Here is a 20,285-nt window from a genome sequence, read left to right as displayed (position 1 = left end):
TGAAGAATGCCTTTCTTCATGGCATTATCAATGAAAATGTCTATATGGTTCAACCTCCAGGTTTCATTGATCCGGCCCGGCCTTCTCATGTCTGCAAGCTCAACAAAGCCCTTTACGGACTTAAGCAAGCTCCCCGTGCTTGGTTTCATCGAATGAGTACCTTTCTTTTCTCTGTTGGCTTCGTTCAAAGTATTGTTGATTCCTCCTTGTTCATTTATCGTCAAGGGGTTCACACAATTTATTTTCTACTCTATGTTGATGATATTGTGGTGACGGGTAGCAATGATCAGCTTCTGCAAAGTTTTATTGATACTCTTGGGCGTGGTTTTGACATCAAGGATTTAGGTCCTCTCCATTATTTCCTTGGTTTACAGGTCACTTCTCATTCTCATGGGCTGCACATCAATCAAATCAAGTATGCTCATGATCTTCTATCCAAGCACGATCTCCTACTCAGTAAGCCTGTGAGTACACCTATGTCCGCTAAGTCTGACCTCAATGCCATTGATAGTATAGTCCTTGACAACCCTACCGCATTCCGTGAACTTGTTGGGTCCTTGCAATATCTCACCATCACACGCCCTGATATTGCCTTTGCCGTTAACACTATTTCACAATTTATGAGCCAGCCACGTGTGTCTCATCTTGTAGCTGTCAAACGCATCCTTCGTAACATCAAAGGCACTCTTGATCATGGTTTACTGTTCACACCACAGCGTCAACCGGTTACTCTTTCTACCTACTCTGATGCTGATTGGGCCAGCTGTCCCATTACTCGTCGCTTAACATCTGGCTATCTTGTGTACCTCGGTTCTAACCTCATCTCTTGGTGTTCTAAAAAGCAGCCTACCATTGCTCGCTCTAGTGCCGAGTCCGAGTATCGCTCTCTTGCCCATGCCAGTGCCGAAACAACTTGGTTGGGATATTTACTATATGAGCTTGGTGCCCGGATTCAGTTCCCCATTTTGTTACATTGTGATAATCTGAGTGCCACTTATATGGCTTCCAATCCTGTTTTTCATGCACGCACCAAGCACATTGAGCTGGATTACCACTATGTTCGCGAAAAAGTTGCTCGTGGCAGTCATCGAGTTTGTTTCATTCCATCCAAGGACCAGCCGGCGGATTTACTCACTAAACCACTTCACAAGTCTCGTCATCTTCTCTTTTCCGGCAAACTTGTCCGTCCAGGACCGCCAAGTTTGAGGGGGGCTGTTAGAGAGAATCAATCTCCTCATCCAATCATACCCAGAATCTCCTCCATTAAATAGTTCCTATGATTATGCATCAGTTTATGCAGTGGCTACAATCTAGCATAAGTTTTGATTAGTTGTATATTTGTTGTAAATGCATATCAGTTTTCTGATTTGCTGTAATTGCTAGTTATTCTCTTTGTGTAACAGCAGATATTAGGCTGCTATATATCTGTATACTTGTAATGAGAATGATAAGGAAACTCACTTTCTACACATAGTTGTCATGTTGCATCCACATAGCTTGGAATCTAAATGGGGGGTTTTTCCTTACACGTCTAGCATCAGGGCACAATTTGACCAGTATAGGGCAGTGATCAGACTTCATTCTAGCTAGATGAACAACACAAGCATCAGCAAAAAGGATTCTCCAATCACTGTTGCAGAAGCATCTATCAAGTCTCTCATTCACAGTATTGTTTGTCCATGTGAAGTCAGCACCTTGGTAACCCATGTCAACCAATCCATTCCTACAGACCCAATCTTGCATGCCCCCAAACCTGTAGTGCTTGGAGCCACCAATCTTATCAGAGAAGGAAAGCAGTTCATTAAAGTCTCCCACAAGCATCCAGGGTAGATTGATAGTCTTGTATAAATTATCCAGATAACTCCATAGGCCACTTCTAGAGGTATTACAGGGACTAACATAGATCCCAAAAAGTAACCGACTCTGAGAGCCACCCCAGGAGACACTACACCAAAAATGGTCTTTTACGGCCCACCATGTGTGCCGTAAAAGCCTATTTACGGCGCACAAAAACGCGCTGTAAACGCTCGCGCCGTAAAAGACATGTTGTCTTTTACGGCACGCAAAAATGCGTCATAAAAGAACAATTTACGCGCAGTAAAAGTTGTTCTACAAGTGTTATTGAGGTCATTTACTGCCCACGTTGCACGCCGTAAAAGACCTTCTATTTCCGGCATACCCCTGCACGCCGTAAAAGAGTGACTAAATTCCTATTTAAGGCGCACTTTAGCCGAAATAAATAGGCGGGTTTTCAAAATATGTGGGGCACTTATTTACGGCACACTCTAAACGCATGCCGTGAAAGACCAACTAGAAAAGACCAACTAGGCGGGTTGGGAGATTAGAATTTTAGCCGAAATTAGAATTTTAGCCGAAATTCAATTGGGTGGGAGATTAGAATTTTAGCCGAAATAAATAGGCGGGTTCTCAAAATATGTGGGGCACTTATTTACGGCACACTCTAAACGCATGCCGTGAAAGACCAACTAGAAAAGTCTTTTACGGCGTGCTTTGGCACGTATTAAAAGCATGCCGTGAAAGACCAACTAGAAAAAGACTAAGCAAGAGGTGTCTTTTACGGCGCTCATTTGGAGCACGCAGTAAAAGGCTAACAGAGAGGAGTCTTTTACGGCGTGCATTCAAAGCACGCCATAAAGGACTAAGGAAAAGGAGTCTTTTACGGCGCTCATTTAGTACACGCCGTAAAAGGCTACAGAGATGAGTCTTTTACGGCGCGCATAATATGCACGCCGTAAATTTTAGGCGGTAAAAGCCCAGATTTCTTGTAGTGTAGATCTTCACAGATATGGACTGAAAGTTCGAGTCCACAAAATCAACATTGAATTTGTTTTTATTCCAAAGAAGCCAAAGCCCACCAGAAAACCCATTAGCTTCCATTACTTTGAAATCAGTAAAACCAAGAGATCGAAAGAAGACACTTCTTGGCTCCCTTGAATTGGATACGAGGCTCACTAACAATTAGTAAGTCAACATTGTGCATTTTAACAAGGTCCTGAATTGAGGACCTAAACTTCTCACTCCCAGCTCCATGAGCATTCCAGAATAGGTTGTGATCCATAAAAATTGTAGAGGGGAGGAGGGAGACTTCCCAAACTAGGCATCAACCATACCTTCCCCCACTTGGGAAGGCTGGTCATCATCAATGGTCAATTTGTTATTGTCAGCAAAGGTCTTCTTCGCAAAGCAATCAGAAGCCTGGCTCATATCAAGATCAGCCCTAACATGCAGGTTACTCTCCTCAGGGGGACAATGACCAAAAATTGCAGCAATTCCATTACCAAACACATTCTCAACATTTTCAAAGGAGAGCTTTTTGAAAACATTAGGTTGTTGTTTAGTAACAGAAGAAATAGTACCTTTAGGCTTCCTTTGGTATTGCATGGTAGATTTAGAGCCACTGCTACTCTCAACATTGGAGACATCTTTCATTGGGATTCGATTAGTAGCTTTCAGCGTTCCAGAAGTAGATGCGCCAATTCCAGCATCAATGGGGTCAGGAGCTAAGCCAACTTTGCCAGTGGTGGCCTTAGTCAAATTCTTCTTCTTCTCTTGGAAGCTGGTCCATAGTTTCACAATAGGGACAGGTGATGTTTTTGTCAAATTGTCCGAGATAATCTCAGGTTCAGTACCATGCCACCAGTGTCAGGATCATCTTGCAGAACTGTGAACCTAGATCCCTTAGTAGCACTTTTCTTTACCCCACCAGTCTCATTACTTTTCTTTTTGTTCCTATAGTTCATCAGCATCCATGGACCCATATCCTCCTTAATCACAGTAGCTTGATCCGCCGTGTCATCATAATCAGTCCTCATGTCATCCTTTCCAACAGAGTCCATAGCATGACCAGTAGTGCTGCTATTGAGATTTGAAGGTTGAGTGGTGTACATACCTCCAACAATATGGAGTATTTGCTACATCACCAAGCATAATTAACACCCACTTTGGGACACCCACGAGACATGGCAAGGCCCAACCGAGACATGCATCGTGTAGCCCTATGTTCAAGCTACGCTACGGTATCCGGAAGTCACAAATCCGTCGTCGGGAAGCCACCTTTCCGGCCTTGCAAAGTTACCTTCACAAACATGTTTTCTAGACTAGAATAGTGATTTCTAATATCCCACATCTAAGAAAATGTAAAGGAGAAGCATTCATTCACCTATAAAAGGAATGTCTCCTCCCACTTAAACAACATTCCACATTCATTACATCTCTTGTAATCTTGTTAGGCCGCAAGGCTCGACACACTAGTATAGCTTTCAAGTGGACGTAGTCTCCCGCTCATGCGGAGGCGAACCACTATACTTCGCTTGTGTCGCTCTCTCTCTCTCCCTCTCTTTACTTATCGTTAATTAGATCCCCAACGGATCCAAACGTTAACATTTGGCGCCGTCTGTGGGAAGCCGGCACACAAAGGCTTCATAACCTACCACGAGCTTTGGCCCGTCAGTGTTCGGTCAACGCCCGGCGGGGTCGGTCAACGCCCATCAAGGCTTGGTCAAATTTTGGTCAACGCTGACATGGTTGGTCAACGCCAACCACAAAAAAAAAAAAAAAAAAAAATTTGTGCCAATTCTCTCTGGACACCCAGAGATCTCCTTTGGCCACCCTCCTTCTTCTTCGTTCCATCCTCCGCCAGCAAGGTTCTTCCGCCAGCAATTCATCCGCCGAGCTCATGGTCAGCTTTCTCCACCGCACTGAGCCTCCGCCGCTAGCAAACAACATCACTGTATCCGCCGGACTGTGCACCGCCGAACTGGGCACCTATGGCCATACTTCAATGATCATCAGCGGCAAACCTCCGCCGAGCATTACCGCTGGCCATACTTGCTGGCTTCCTCCGTTGGCCACCACCGCCGACACAAACTTTCGTCAGCGGCACTCCATCAAGTTGCTAACACATGATGTCAAGCACTAACGTCAACGACAACACCAACCAGCGGCAAAACGCCGGCATGCCAACAATGGTCTCAATCCGCCGAGCACCATGCTCCGCTCCGCCGGGCAACCCGCTAACCAGCTCCGCCGAGCACCAGGCTCCACACCGCCGGGAAACCTCCGCCGAGATTCGCTGCCGGACAACCTCCGCCGAACTTCCCCGCTGAGCAAGTAAGCAGCCTTCGCTGAGATTCTCCGCTGGACTTTACCGCTGGAACTCAACAATGGGCTTCACCGCTAGGCAGCTTCCACCAAGATTTACCGCTGGGCATCGTCAGCGGCAACATCCCGAGCTTCTTCCGCTAGCCACCTCCGCCGGCAAAAGCTCCGCTGAGATCTAACTCCGCTGTTGAGCAACTCCACTGAACAACTCCTCCGCCAAGCTTCGTCAGCGGCAACCATCGAGAACCTCCGCTCAGCGGCACTTTTTCCGCTCATCTCCGTCAGCGGAAAGGCTAGGCTTCTGAGCTTCTTTCAGCAGCACCGCCGCACTCGGCCAGTAGCAGCACCAAACTCTCACCGCCAAAGGAGGTCAGCAGAAGCACTGGATTTCTGTCCTCCAAGCACGGCAGCGCGTCGGCACCACCAAGCTCCATCCTCGTCGGCGTCGAAATCTGGACAGGCGGAGCTCCATTCCCAGCGACCAACGGAGCTTTAATCCTCCCAGACCTTCGATCTCTGGCAGAGTTTCAAGTTTCCCGGCGGCCATTCAATTTTCCGATCACCCAGAAAACTACTTTGGCCACCCATTTAATCGTGCAGTCCCTCCTTGCTGTTGGGTTTTTACTGGCGGCCTCATGATTTCGATTGCTTAGTGCAGCTCATCACCTCAACATCGATCAGTGGCTTAGATGCAGCTCAAAGTCTTCTATTCTGCTAAAAAAAAACTGGGCAGCAGATAAGTTCTCTTTCGATGCAGAGCAAAAGCATATACATATGCCTATTAGAATAATCTAAAGCATATATATAATATACTCTCATTGCTTGCTACACGTCCTTCACCAAGCATATATATTATATTATCATTTCTTCCAAAAGTTGGTGACTTACTATATGCAACACATGTGAACGTTTCTTGCACATGCCATGCATTTAAAATCTGCAGCTTTATGATATACATGCATATGCATATATATGTACACATATTATAAGCCCATCTGACATGCTAGTACTCTGATAAATTCATGTCTACATGAGACCATGACTAGTGCATGTCCAATTATATTCACAGTATGCAGCTATGCTTATAAGACTATTGCTTATAATATTGCCATACATTGGTACATGGCTATCCTGTTAGGCACATATCAGACACACCTTGGCAATTGTCAAAAGCACAATCATTAAACATTTCCACTATGTCATACATGTGCAACGCACACAAACTACATAACTATATAAACAAAACGTGCCATCTGCACATTCAGTTTTTTGGTAATTAAAAAGCCAACAAAAGCTTTTGTGGGTAGGAACTTGTACACATATATATAGGCTGTTGCATGCGTATACCAAGGTGATTTTTGTCACTTGGGCCTTATACATTTACATGTAAACACTGCCATCACGGCCATGTTTCATTTTGCTTATACACTTTGTTTAATATTTTCGCAAAGTACACATGCAAATTATTGGTGTCGATTTTATAAATCCACATATTAATCACCTATTTTGTCTTAAGGAAATTCAACTATTTCTATGGAGCACTCAACCGCACCTACGACTTAACAGACATTATCGGAGTACTTTATCCGCCACAAGCAATGGACCGTCACGCTCGGCCAACTCCGCTAGCCTCCAAATCGGCATAAGATAAGTAACTATATCTTATCTTTTACGCTCTTTCAAAATTGAGCTAGTGCCATGCCAATCACATGCTTTTACTACTTCTAAGCATGACTACAATATATCACACTTGACATGCTTTTACATGCTTCCAAAAACTTTTGAGCATGCCTAAAACATTTCGTAGATTTGGCAACATTTTCTAGGCCTCACATGCTAGATATGCCATGCTTCACATACCGATCTCAATGATCCTTTAGCATATCTACAAAAATGCAAAAATGATATTAGCATCCACATTACAAGTACATGCTATACACATATGTCATGCTTCTATTTTTAATTGCAACTCAATTAAATAAACATGCGACACTTAAACAAAATATTATTACTCACTTTATGTGTTTATCATTTTTCATTCAACCGCCAAGCGGTAAGGCAACGCCTCATAATGACAATGACCGCTACGCGGCATTGCAGTCAAGTTTCTCCTCTGAGAAATAGCAAAGGGACTAGTTAACACAGCCTACGGCAGCCATTGATCCGGCAGTTAACCCCGACGCTTGGGTACCAAAGATTGGGCTCGCTACCCAACACCCTCTGCTCCGCGCAGCTCCCCTCATCAAACAATTTTCCGACCATCCGGAGGTCTATAGCCAGGAGTGGGGACTCCTCGCAGGGCCTAGCAGGGGCCCACCCGAAAGGGCAAAAGCGTTCGCTCCAACCAATTCTAGATGGACGACGCACTCGCACTAATTATGCTTGATATACGGCACAAAGCTACGCTTTGGTATCAACCCGCAAGAACACCCTCCTTGACTGGGGACTTCGGGGACTTATACATACAGTCCAGCATAATTAGCACGGCCACGCTCATGCCTCAGGGCGTCACCATCGAGCTACCCGTTAAAGCCTCATGGCAACACCGAGCTCCGGGCTCGTGCCTCAGCGGCACCGCCAGGCTTTCGCGCTCGTGCCTCAGCGGCACCGCCGAGCTTTCGCGCTCGTGCCTCAGCGGCATCGCCGAGCTTTTCGCGCTCGTGCCTCAGCGGCACCGCCAGGCTTTCGCGCTCGTGCCTCAGCGGCACCGCCGAGCTTTCGCGCTCGTGCCTCAGCGGCATCGCCGGGCTTTTCGCGCTCGTGCCTCAGCGGCACCGCCGAGCTTTTTCGCGCTCGTGCCTCAGCGGCACCGCCGCGCTTTTCGCTCTCGTGCCTCAGCGGCACCGCCGAGCTTTTTCGCGCTCGTGCCTCAGCGGCACCGCCGAGCTTTTTCGCGCTCGTGCCTCAGCGGCACCGCCGCGCTTACCGCTCATGCCTTCTCGGCACCCTTGAGCTTCCGCTCACGAGCTTCCCACTCATGCCTTCCCGGCAACCCTTGAGCTTCCCGCTCATGCCTTCTCGGCAACCCTTGAGCTTCCGCTCACGCCTTCCAGGCACCACGAGCTTCCGCTCACGAGCTTACCGCTCATGCCTTTGCGGCACCCTTGAGCTTCCGCTCACGAGCTTTCCACTCATGCCTCCCCGGCAACCCTTGAGCCTCCGCTCATGCCTTCCCGGCACCCCCGAGCTTCCGCTCACGAGCTTCCCGCTCATGCCTCCCCGGCAACCCTTGAGCTTCCCGCTCATGCCTTCCCGGCAACCCCGAGTTTCCCGCTCACGAGCTTTCCGCTCATACCTTCCCGGCAATCCTCGAGCTTTACGCTCCTGTCTACTCGACACACCACACGTTAATGGAACATTGAATTTTTCTACCATTTGTCGTTTACCGACCGCGACAAATCAAATTCTTTTCGAGTTCCATCAATACGAGCGAAAACCAAACAGACACAACCATACGCGCGGTCATCGTTCATGAGTTACAAATGCATACCTTCGCCGCACTCATGCAACTTACACCTCACGAGCGTAACCCGGTCAAAATCGACCTCGTTCGTCTCCTTGCGCGCGTCACACATTTATCATATGCAATCCATATGCTCACACGACCATGTATCACGCACCCCATACGTTCATATATGCCAACGCATATCGGTGCAACTCACATTTGTTGCCCAATGCAACGAGCATTCTACGTATGCCTGTTTTTTGTCTTTGTTGTGCAGGTTAACGAGTCCCTTCTTGCTTACGGAGTTCGGGGACTTGTAGGGGCTCCGTACCGCCCTGTTACTTATGCTTGGTGACTTCGTGTGTATAACTCCCCAACCAAGAAGCTCCTCTTACTTGGGGACTTCGGGGACTTGTACATACCTCCAACAATATGGAGTATTTGCTACATCACCAAACATAATTAACACCCACTTTGGGACACCCACGAGACATGGCAAGGCCCAACCGAGACATGCATCGTGTAGCCCTATGTTCAAGCTACGCTACGGTATCCGGAAGTCACAAATCCGTCGTCGGGAAGCCACCTTTCCGGCCTTGCAAAGTTACCTTCACAAACATGTTTTCTAGACTAGAATAGTGATTTCTAATATCCCACATCTAAGAAAATGTAAAGGAGAAGCATTCATTCACCTATAAAAGGAATGCCTCCTCCCACTTAAACAATATTCCACATTCATTACATCTCTTGTAATCTTGTTAGGCCGCAAGGCTCGACACACTAGTATAGCTTTCAAGTGGACGTAGTCTCCCGCTCATGCGGAGGCGAACCACTATACTTCGCTTGTGTCGCTCTCTCTCTCTCCCTCTCTTTACTTATCGTTAATTAGATCCCCAACGGATCCAAACGTTAACAAGTGGGTACAGGAGGATCAGTAGCAATAGTGGGGCACTTATCTTTAGCATGGCCATAGCAACCACATTCGAAACAAATCAGTGAGATGCCCTCATAGATAACACTGTAAGCTACAGACTCAACTTCCACAAAACGCCTAAGAGGCTTGCTAAGGTCAATTTCAACACAAACTCTGGCAAATTTCCCTCGGGCTTGACCAATAGTGACCTGATCAACCTTAACAACATCTCCAAGTACTTTTCCAATATTAGCAACAGTGTAGTCCTTGAAATATTTCACAGGAAATCCACAAATTCTGACCCATAATGCCATTTTTCCAATTACCTCATTCACTGGATCAAAATCTGGCCTCCATTTTCTGACAATGAAGGTCCGCCCCGCCAAAATCCAAGGTCCACTACAAAGCACATAGTTCATATCCTCCTCCAGATTAAATTTAACAATGAAGAAATCATTAGGTAGATCAATTAATTGCCAGCCCCCCTTAACCTGCCACTTCCTTCTTAGACCCTTAAGCATGAAGTCAAAGGTGTTTATAGAATTTGGTTTACCCATGAGTTTAATCACCACAGCGCAACGCCAATCATAATCAAGTTTGTTGTGTACCTTTTCTGAGAACAAGACATTTTGGCCGTGTTTGCCCTGGGTGTAGGTACTGTTTGGCTCCAATTTTGTTGCAGCTGGTCAACAGTCTCTTTTCTGCGCGGGCGTGCCAGCACCGTTCGGGTGCGGTCGTCGGGGGTGTCCCTTGACCTGACTTCTTTCAAGCAATTGTGGACGAGGAGAGCACCAACCTCGTCGTAGGATTCTTTCTGCCTCGTGGCGAGGACTTTTGCTGAGCTTCTTGTTAACACAATCGATACTCAATATTGTAGATCGAGCAGAGCGACATCACCGGGAAATGTTGAGATCTTGCTAAAGCGTGACTTTAGCTTGGCTGGGTTGCTAGGGCGTTACCCTTGCTTAGCTGGTTCTGTAACCGTTGTGGTCGCGGCACTACCGTCGGCTCCCGAGGAGACTTGGACCGAAGCACGTTGACAGAGGGTTTGGTGGCACTGAAAGTCGGCTTCTGAGAAGACTAGGACTAGGAGCGTGATCACCGCTAAGAGAAAGAGAAGGAGAGGGAGAGGAGTTGCTCTTAGAGAGGTTTGCTCTAGAGAGAACTTAGATCATCTTAGAGATGTTGTTGTTGTGTTGTGAATGTGTGTTTTAGAATGAGAAGAGAAGGTGTTTATATAGGGAAGAAAAAGAAGAGTGAAATGATGAGTGGAAGAAAAATAATGAAAGTGGAATATGAAAGTGATTTGTAAAATATGGAAAAGATAGAGAAATGATGAAATGAAAGCAAGGCATGAAGGTGCAACAACATGGAAGTGATGATGATCTATTAAAGAGATTGTCTTGAAAAATATATCCAAGGAAAAAAAGAAAAGCATCTAGCTTTCTTCATGTGGGTAGGAAACATGAACATGTGAATATTGAGCTGGTTTCTGCCCCTTTATTCCTTCAATTATTTCTCCAACAAGCATTCCTAATTTCACTATGACCTCTTCATAAAAAATGTTCCATTATGAGTGTAGATCACCCTGGCAAAATTTCAGAATTTTTGGTATAGTGGTTGGGCCGAAAACGCTGCTGGACCTCTTACAGGTCCAGTTTTCCAGTTTTGCTTCTGCAAAAGATTGGACTGATTGTTTGAAGGCCTTCCACTCAAAAACATCTCTGGCACTCTTCATAAGAAATGATCCTTGGGCTGTCTAGAATGGATCTGGAAAGTTTCAGCACATTTCGATTTCATTTGGTTAGTCTGCCACCCCTCTTTCCTTGTCTAGCTCGGTTTTTTCCTAGCCGAAGTAGGAAAATGTGCTAAAGTTGACTTTTCATGTTTCCATGCTTCCATAGTAGGCTTTATTTAGCCTCTAAATATATATTTCGAACTTGTCGACAATATATAGCTTGAGCCACTGACATTGGCTCAATTTCTCCAACACATGCCTTGTCAGGCCAAAATGTTCATTTTGGGTCCAAACATTGCCCCCCAGACCTCGAAGTCAAAGGTCCTCGTCTTGACTGAAGAGGTCTTGAATCAGCACTGCTCTTATAATGTCGTTGCTCCAAAGCCACTTGTATTGGCTTGACTAAAATTACTTGAACAGTAGCCTCTCTCCCTCTTAATTATACATAGTGAGCATACATATATTAATCGCCAGTCTTCCTTCGCGAACCATCCTTTGCGAGGCCATGTAATTAAAACCACTTCGCTGCCAACAATTCGCAACCCAGCTTTCGCCACAATTATTGGCAAAAATATTGATTTGACCTCCTCCACTGCTAATACCATACTAGGCATATTAAATGCCTCTTGTATATGTGCCCAGACCAATACCAATGGCCTCTTAAGTATATTAGCAAGTTCCAGCCACTATTAGGCAAGAACACAATTTTTTGCATCCTCCGCGACGCACAAATTTGAAACTCTTTTTGTATTTTTGTATTTTTGTATTTTTTTTTTTTTTTTTAATAAGACATTGTGAATCAAGGTTTAGACATGCGGCCCAAGTATAGTCGTCTAGACACAAATTTTCTTTCAAATCCTTTGGGCAACCTTACTGAAATGGCCAGGTGGGGGAGGGCGAACAAAAGAGGCAGAATCCATTTTGGCATGAGCTACTCCCACATAGTGGTTTAGGCCCATTTGCACGCACTTCTGGATTCAAGAACCTGTCATGAACGTTGTCCCCTTTCTAGACACCATTTCACATAGGCTATACTTACTAAGATGAGAAAGGTCATAAGTGTGAAGACAGTTCAACAAGTGTTAATAAAAGCCGCCTTTAACCTTAAGGGACCTGAATTAGGCACCAATAAGGAGTTTAGGCCAATATTAACAAAAGAGACTTCACCTATTCCGTTATGATTCACAAATGACAAAAATAAAAATGAAAACTGAAAATTGACAGGAAATTTAAAAACAAAGAAAGAAGTTAGCAGCACTATATTTGGCTAACCTCCAGAAGGCCACGGGGGAGGCCATCTATGCTTCACTCCAAGCTCCGATGTATCAAAATTTGTAGGGTAAAAATCCCTCCTATGAGAGCTTGTAGAAAAAGAACAAAGATACTTCTCGTTGAAGAATTTGGAGGAATTTGGCTCGTGAGAGGGGTATTCTTGCCCCCCAAGTATCTTTGTTGGTTGACGAAGCATGATCTTCAATTGCACTTTTGGAGATGAAGATGTTTCAAGATCGGCTTTGTCGCCAACTACCATGTCATAGAACATGGTGTCTTCAGGATTAGCCACAGATTGGCCATTATAGACGACCACTTGCTGGTCTGAATTCTCCACATCAAGAGCTTCACTTGCTGGATAATTGTAAACAAGAGTTAACTTGTATTGATGATACTCAAATTTACAGTTGCGAAGGACAACTTGGCCACTAGAATAATTGTTCTGGCCATTCATGCAACGTGGGTTGTAGATGTGCCCTCCACATATATCAAAGCCACCGCTTGGCCTTGAAGAATATATGAAGAACTTCAAGTTGAATTGATTAATAAAGCCACAGATTGGCTTCTGTAGGCCACAACTTAATTGATAATTAAGTTGGCCTTCTCCATGCACAGCCTCTGTGTAAGGCTGTGACTCACCAGTGAGACCCTTAGGTTGATTGCCACCTATAGGCAAGTTAGTCTCAGAAATGACCTCTTCGCGAGCAGCTTCTTGATGTTCCAATTTGTCTTGATGCGAACTGACTTGAGTAGCCAAGCTGGAACCTTCTTTGCACAAGGTCGCGAACTCCGATGAGGTCTGTTTGTGCTGGGTCGCAACGACATTCATCGACTGCTGGTGGTTTTCTTGGGCTGGTTGGGTCACGTCGGCCAGCTGTTCCCAAGTCTGCCACGAATCTTGTTGGGCTGATTGGAAAAGTTCATCCCTCCTCTTCTGCTGCGCCGCCAGGACCTTTTTCAAATTCGCATAATACGAAGCAGTGTTCTGTTGAAAGATAGCAAGTCGCTCCTCTATGCTCGCATTCTCCGGAATGGGAATGGGCACATAGCCTTCTATCGTCGCCATGACTTCAGGAATTTCTTTTGGTAAAGATTTTCCTCTGGCATCCCAATGATGGTGAACACAAAAAGACTCTGATGTAGTCCCACTGGGCGTGTCAAAATGTTTGTTTTGAAGCCCGGTGGTTGAATGTCTTCAAGAAAAGAAAAAAAATTCTAACATTGTCCCACTGGGCGTGCCAAAATGTTTGTTTTGAAGCCTGGTGGTTGAATGTCTTCAAGAAAAGAAAAAAAAATTCTAACCTTGTCCCACTGGGCGTGCCAAAATGTTTGGCTCCAATTTTGTTGCAGCTGGTCAACAGTCTCTTTTCTGCGCGGGCGTGCCAGCACCGTTCGGGTGCGGTCGTCGGGGGTGTCCCTTGACCTGACTTCTTTCAAGCAATTGTGGACGAGGAGAGCACCAACCTCGTCGTGGGATTCTTTCTGCCTCGTGGCGAGGACTTTTGCTGAGCTTCTTGTTAACACAATCGATACTCAATATTGTAGATCGAGCAGAGCGACATCACCGGGAAATGTTGAGATCTTGCTAAAGCGTGACTTTAGCTTGGCTGGGTTGCTAGGGCGTTACCCTTGCTTAGCTGGTTCTGTAACCGTTGTGGTCGCGGCACTACCGTCGGCTCCCGAGGAGACTTGGACCGAAGCACGTTGACAGAGGGTTTGGTGGCACTGAAAGTCGGCTTCTGAGAAGACTAGGACTAGGAGCGTGATCACCGCTAAGAGAAAGAGAAGGAGAGGGAGAGGAGTTGCTCTTAGAGAGGTTTGCTCTAGAGAGAACTTAGATCATCTTAGAGATGTTGTTGTTGTGTTGTGAATGTGTGTTTTAGAATGAGAAGAGAAGGTGTTTATATAGGGAAGAAAAAGAAGAGTGAAATGATGAGTGGAAGAAAAATAATGAAAGTGGAATATGAAAGTGATTTGTAAAATATGGAAAAGATAGAGAAATGATGAAATGAAAGCAAGGCATGAAGGTGCAACAACATGGAAGTGATGATGATCTATTAAAGAGATTGTCTTGAAAAATATATCCAAGGAAAAAAAGAAAAGCATCTAGCTTTCTTCATGTGGGTAGGAAACATGAACATGTGAATATTGAGCTGGTTTCTGCCCCTTTATTCCTTCAATTATTTCTCCAACAAGCATTCCTAATTTCACTATGACCTCTTCATAAAAAATGTTCCATTATGAGTGTAGATCACCCTGGCAAAATTTCAGAATTTTTGGTATAGTGGTTGGGCCGAAAACGCTGCTGGACCTCTTACAGGTCCAGTTTTCCAGTTTTGCTTCTGCAAAAGATTGGACTGATTGTTTGAAGGCCTTCCACTCAAAAACATCTCTGGCACTCTTCATAAGAAATGATCCTTGGGCTGTCTAGAATGGATCTGGAAAGTTTCAGCACATTTCGATTTCATTTGGTTAGTCTGCCACCCCTCTTTCCTTGTCTAGCTCGGTTTTTTCCTAGCCGAAGTAGGAAAATGTGCTAAAGTTGACTTTTCATGTTTCCATGCTTCCATAGTAGGCTTTATTTAGCCTCTAAATATATATTTCGAACTTGTCGACAATATATAGCTTGAGCCACTGACATTGGCTCAATTTCTCCAACACATGCCTTGTCAGGCCAAAATGTTCATTTTGGGTCCAAACAGGTACAGTCCTCATCAGTGAACTCAAAATCCTCCATCATCATTTTGCTATAGCGGTCAATTGGGTTTTTGAGCTTACTAGCATAGCTCGAGTCGGAGTGGTGAGGTAGAGTGGCCTGGACAGTAGAATCGAGGTCCTCCATGCGAAGAGCTTCGAGATCTGAAGAGATATCTCCACCCTTCTTAGTGCGCTTTCTCTGTATCGTTTGGGAATCACTAGCTCCGCCACTTCCCGAAGGAAGGGCAGAGAATACGAACGCCGGCATCGCCACCAGTACCTTAACCAGAGCCGGAGAGAGGCCGGAGAAGGCAAAGTCAATGGACCAGTCGAGGTTCACGGTTGGTACCAGATAGGAAATTTGGAGAAGGCGCGTGAGGCGCGTTCAAGAGTTTCAAGTTTTTGGTTGGTACAGGCTTTTTTCTTCTTTTTTTAGGAAAAATAGGAGTTGGACTATCAATAAATATATTATCATCTGGAAGGTAATACTCGTAACTACGAGCATTAATAAAATGCTCAATTTAGACTTACCCTACGTGATGGTTCAGCTAAATAGTTCTTCTCCTACGTTTCTCTGTTTAAATAATGGAGAAAATTAAATCTAGCTCAGTATGTATATAATAAAGGGGAACTCTTCAATGTGCAGGATATTTGGCTTGAGAAACACTTGACATTGGGCTGATAATCCAACAGTATTCGGGGTCTTGTGCTGATCAAGCTGTTTCTTCCCACGACGAAGCAAGTACTCAATGTAAAGGAAATTTTTGAGGTCTACTTGCTTAGCATTGCTGCGGGACTAATCTGATACAAATGATTCAATCTTGTGTCGGTCTTCAGGAGATTTTGAACGAGCTGGCCGGAAGAACCCTCTATATAGACCAAGTACTTGTCTCTGCATCCCAGAAAGCCTTGACCCACTGGGGGCTCCCATCGCATCTTCTTCTTATGTTTGGCACCAGATTTGTCTTGAGAATACTTCAAAAAGTTACTGCAATCTTTTACTTCTGTATTTTCTGCTAAAAAGGCACAAAATAGTACGTTTCTTTAGTTCCAAGTAAACCAAAATCTTCCACTTAATAGAAGAGAGTTCAGAAACTGTTGTTTGTAATGGATCATAGTCCGCGGATTGGCATTCCGCCCTTGCTTCGTAACCTCTAAGTGCAGCAACTAGTATTCAAGAAATGTTGGATTGGACCAACATGACTTACCTTCTACATAACAATACGTTTTTGATATAAACAGCAAGACATCCAAGTAATGACTTATAACACAAACCACATAAGCAGAGCAGGATTGATCATAGTCTTCAGAGACGTTTCATGGTTCATTCTAACCCTCTTGCTAACAATAAACCTACATAGGATACTTAATTCCGAACTCAATACATAAAGTCAACATGCATAAACAAAAGCCAAGACCCTTTTATACTGTGTATAGATGCCATTAAAGATGTAAATGCTGAGGCACTTCTAAATGGTAATCGAGCTATTCGAAATATACCAAGTAGCATTCAACTCATCAACCGATCAATGATGCAATTCGTAGAGGATATTCCTCATAATCATTACAGAAAATGTAGATGTTAGCTGTAAGCGATTCCATAATGAGGAAAGTGAACGGATCATATAAAACACTACAGGCATCAAATGTGATTACAACCGGAGAACACATAAAACTGACTAATTCAGTTCCAACGAGAAGTAATTTGAAGCTTCTATGCCATATTTAAGTCAGGACAAACTAAACAACAATTTCGAAGCAACATCAAGCACTGGCTAAGTCATTCCTTTCCAATTAAGATTTGGCTTGCAAACACGCTAACGCTTCTTTTGGTTGCTGGGAATGCGAAACTGGACTAAAAGTCTCCAACTTCAATGTTTCCAGAAATCATAGATGGATCAAATTCAGAAACCAAATCGGATACACAAAGCAAAGTAATTTGGATATGTAGATACCAAAACCAAATGAAAAAGCATACCTGGAGAAGTAGCTCAGCCAAAAAGGCAGAGAGAGAAAGGAGGAGAGTCCCAGTTCCCAACTTATTGGTCAGCCACGTGTTCTGGTCCTCTTATTGGGCCACATACGTCCCCATGTCCCAACCTTTTAGGTCAACCAAGACAGTGTAACAGAGAGACGAAGAAGAAGAAGAAGGGGTTGCCGGAGTTGAACTCAATTCAATCTTTTTCGAAAATGGTGAAGCCTTCGTCATCGTCGTCCTCTACGAGCCAGGACGCCCTTGCCCTTTTCAATTCTCTGAGATCGGCTTACTCCGCCACTCCTACCGCTCTCAAGGTTTTTTCTCCTCTCTCTCTTTTTCTTTTCTATTGAAATTCTCAAAGATGTTAACCAAATTTCTGATATTGGTTTTGTTTTGTGTTGAATTTCTCAGATCATTGATCTCTATGTTGGTTTCGCTGTATCCACAGCTATCATCCAGGTAATGCATCGTCTCCATTTTCATGTTTTCAATTCGATTCCATCTAATTAAGGTAATTGTTAAATTGTGGAATTGGGGATGCTCCATTTTGATGTGATCTTAAGTAAATGGAAAAACTTTTTTATTGATCTGAGGAATAAGTTAAGTTGACTGCTTGAATTGTCTTCTGTAATCTTTTCGAGTAACCAAGTTCTGGTTTTTCTGAACCAAGTTGTGAAAAGAAGGCTGCTTTTTGTTGGAATCTTATTCAGTTCTAGATAAGGGCTGCTGGGTATGTGCATTAAGAAACTTTTGAGACCCAGTTTGAATTGTATGAGAATAATCATGATTTCTGGTAGTGACTCTGATTTTTGTTCTTATAATGAATAGTGTAAGTAACTACAGAATTCTAGCATCACAAGAATTTCTCAGTTTTCTTGAATTACAGTCTCTCGGTTAGCTTAATCCGCGAATTACAGTCTCTCTTATGTTACTCATCATGGTCAGAGTTTATCAGATGTGTTTTCCGTTTGATCTTTTGATCTTTTGATCATTGAAACAATGTGTTGATCTTAATTATGGCTTGCTGTGATTGTTAACAATCATGTCATTCGTATTGTTTTGATCTAAATTATATCTTTCTGTCTTCATAGGGTTCCATACTCTTCACTATATTCATACAATTAAAAACGTTCTCCGCCAAAATGAAGCCTTGTTCTTCAGTTAACATATGCTTTTGTGTTCAAAGCTTAGAGAGTTCACAAGAAATTTGCAAGCAGAGGGATTAGTTACAACTACACCCAATTGAGATATTTTAGGCATTTTGAACTTGTCTGAAATAAGTTAACTTTAGTGCTTGATGGTCTTTGTTGCCAAGCATCTTTCTTTTTAAGTAACAGTAATGAAATGGCTTTTCTTATCTTGGTAGTTGTGGTTTCTTGTAATTTAACATGCATTTCTGGGAGATGATGTTATTCATAAATTGAAATTAGTTGCATCTCACTAACTAGGATTAACAACCTGTTGTTATTTCGTTGTTCTCATATATTCCGAGAAGGAAATCAAGTTGCAGATGCTTTAGCAAACGTAGGTTTAACTTCTTCAGGTTTGGTTTATTGGGATTCAATCCCCCAATTCCTTATTGACCTTTGTCATCGGGATAAGCTTGGCTTACCTCATTTTCGTTTTCTTCACTGATATTCTTTCAGTGCTACTAGGTTTTGTTTGTAGGTTGCTTTGTTTTTGGAGGGGTTTTGTTTTGCCCCGTCCCTATTGTTTTGACATTCTCTCTTTCTAATAAATAGAGCTCTGCTCCTTTAATCAAAAAAAAAAACAACCTGTTGTTATTGTTTTTTTTTTTTTCCAGTATAAATGCATACATTCTGTTTCATGCTTCAATTGTTTCAACCATAAGGCTTTCTACAGTGAGGTGTGACTGTATGTATAGTTTTGTGTTCCACAAGTCACCATTATGCTAGCATCTATAAAATAAATGTTTTTCCATGCTTGGTTTGTAGAATCTGGTCTGACTTGTGAATTGCTTTTAAAAGGCTTTTGAAGCACCAGTTGCTGTAATGTGAAAAGGACCTTGAAGAATCAAATATGTTGATATATAAGTTTCTAGGTGTTTGTATGTCTTAAAAGTACTTTTAGACAAACTAAACAATGCAAGTCATATAACTGAAGGAAGAGGACATATACCAGTTAATCAAACACAAGCTTTAGTCCAGTTTTCCTCTACCTCTTGGGGTCTATCCTAATACACGGACACAAGACATGAAGCTCTACTACATAAATTGCGTGATGAATATCAAAATTTGTTAGGATATAGGCATTACATGAGCATGACAACATGTAGCATAACTCATACATGAAAATATTATTTACATATCATTTGTCTTGATATCGATTCAATGTTGTGAAGTTGAGTCTCAGTTCTTGATAGAGAAAAGTCCTAAAATTTGTTTTTGTTGGAGTGTTTGGGCTTTATATGTTAAAGGACATAATGTCCTATAGACCACTTCTTTTCCAACCATGAGCCCAACAACCCTCCCTTTATAACTATTTGATTACACGCTGAGCGCATGTTTTACAACTGTTTGATTCACCATATCCACTTCTCTATTGCCTAAATGAAATCCTGTGTTGCAACTTGATGTTGGTTAATTAATTCTTGGGCCTTTTAATTCTTTATTTGATTATCTACTTTGCTGCTGTGACCAGGTAGTCTACATGACTCCAGCAATGATTTTTTCTCAACAAAAGGGATCCCATTTGCCTGGCAATACATAACACTCCAATGTAGGCCGATCCATATATATCTGTCAGACTTTGAACTGAATTAACAAAACCAACACGGTGCCTTTTTCTAGCTGACACTCAAAAGAAGGCAGGTGAATCTCTGCATGACAATGAGAACTGCCCTGCATTAGATTCAACAATCACCGCAGACGGGCCATTGTCCTTATTGAGCTTAAGCCCTATTCCAAAGTCAAAAATAACGCACCCCCGTATGTGCACTGAAAGTGAGAAAAAGAGATTGGCAGATGAATTAGATTTTCTGGGGATAGTGTGGTGTGCTTAACTGAAAATTTTCGATAGTTGGCAAACCAATTTCACTATGAATTATAGCATTTCTCATTCTATAAAGTAAGTACAATTAATAAACAAATGAACTATAGAA

General features: G+C 43.4%; 2 protein-coding genes across 2 annotated transcripts; both read right to left on the bottom strand.

Annotated features, from left to right (window-relative positions):
* Positions 1 to 1,464: 1,464 nt before the first annotated feature.
* Positions 1,465 to 1,821, bottom strand: LOC133735883 (uncharacterized). Its single transcript, XM_062163333.1, has one exon. It carries the CDS (start codon positions 1,819 to 1,821, stop codon positions 1,465 to 1,467), a length of 357 nt encoding a protein of 118 aa, XP_062019317.1.
* Positions 1,822 to 9,475: 7,654 nt separating this feature from the next.
* On the bottom strand, positions 9,476 to 10,036 carry LOC133735880 (uncharacterized). Its single transcript, XM_062163316.1, has one exon. The coding sequence runs from the start codon at positions 10,034 to 10,036 to the stop codon at positions 9,476 to 9,478; it is 561 nt and encodes a 186-aa protein (XP_062019300.1).
* Positions 10,037 to 20,285: the final 10,249 nt, after the last annotated feature.

Source organism: Rosa rugosa, chromosome 3 (genome assembly GCF_958449725.1).
Source record: "Rosa rugosa chromosome 3, drRosRugo1.1, whole genome shotgun sequence".
Taxonomy (NCBI): Eukaryota; Viridiplantae; Streptophyta; class Magnoliopsida; order Rosales; family Rosaceae; genus Rosa; species Rosa rugosa.
Note: the sequence above shows the minus strand (reverse complement) of the source record. Positions and strands in the feature narration are given on the sequence as shown.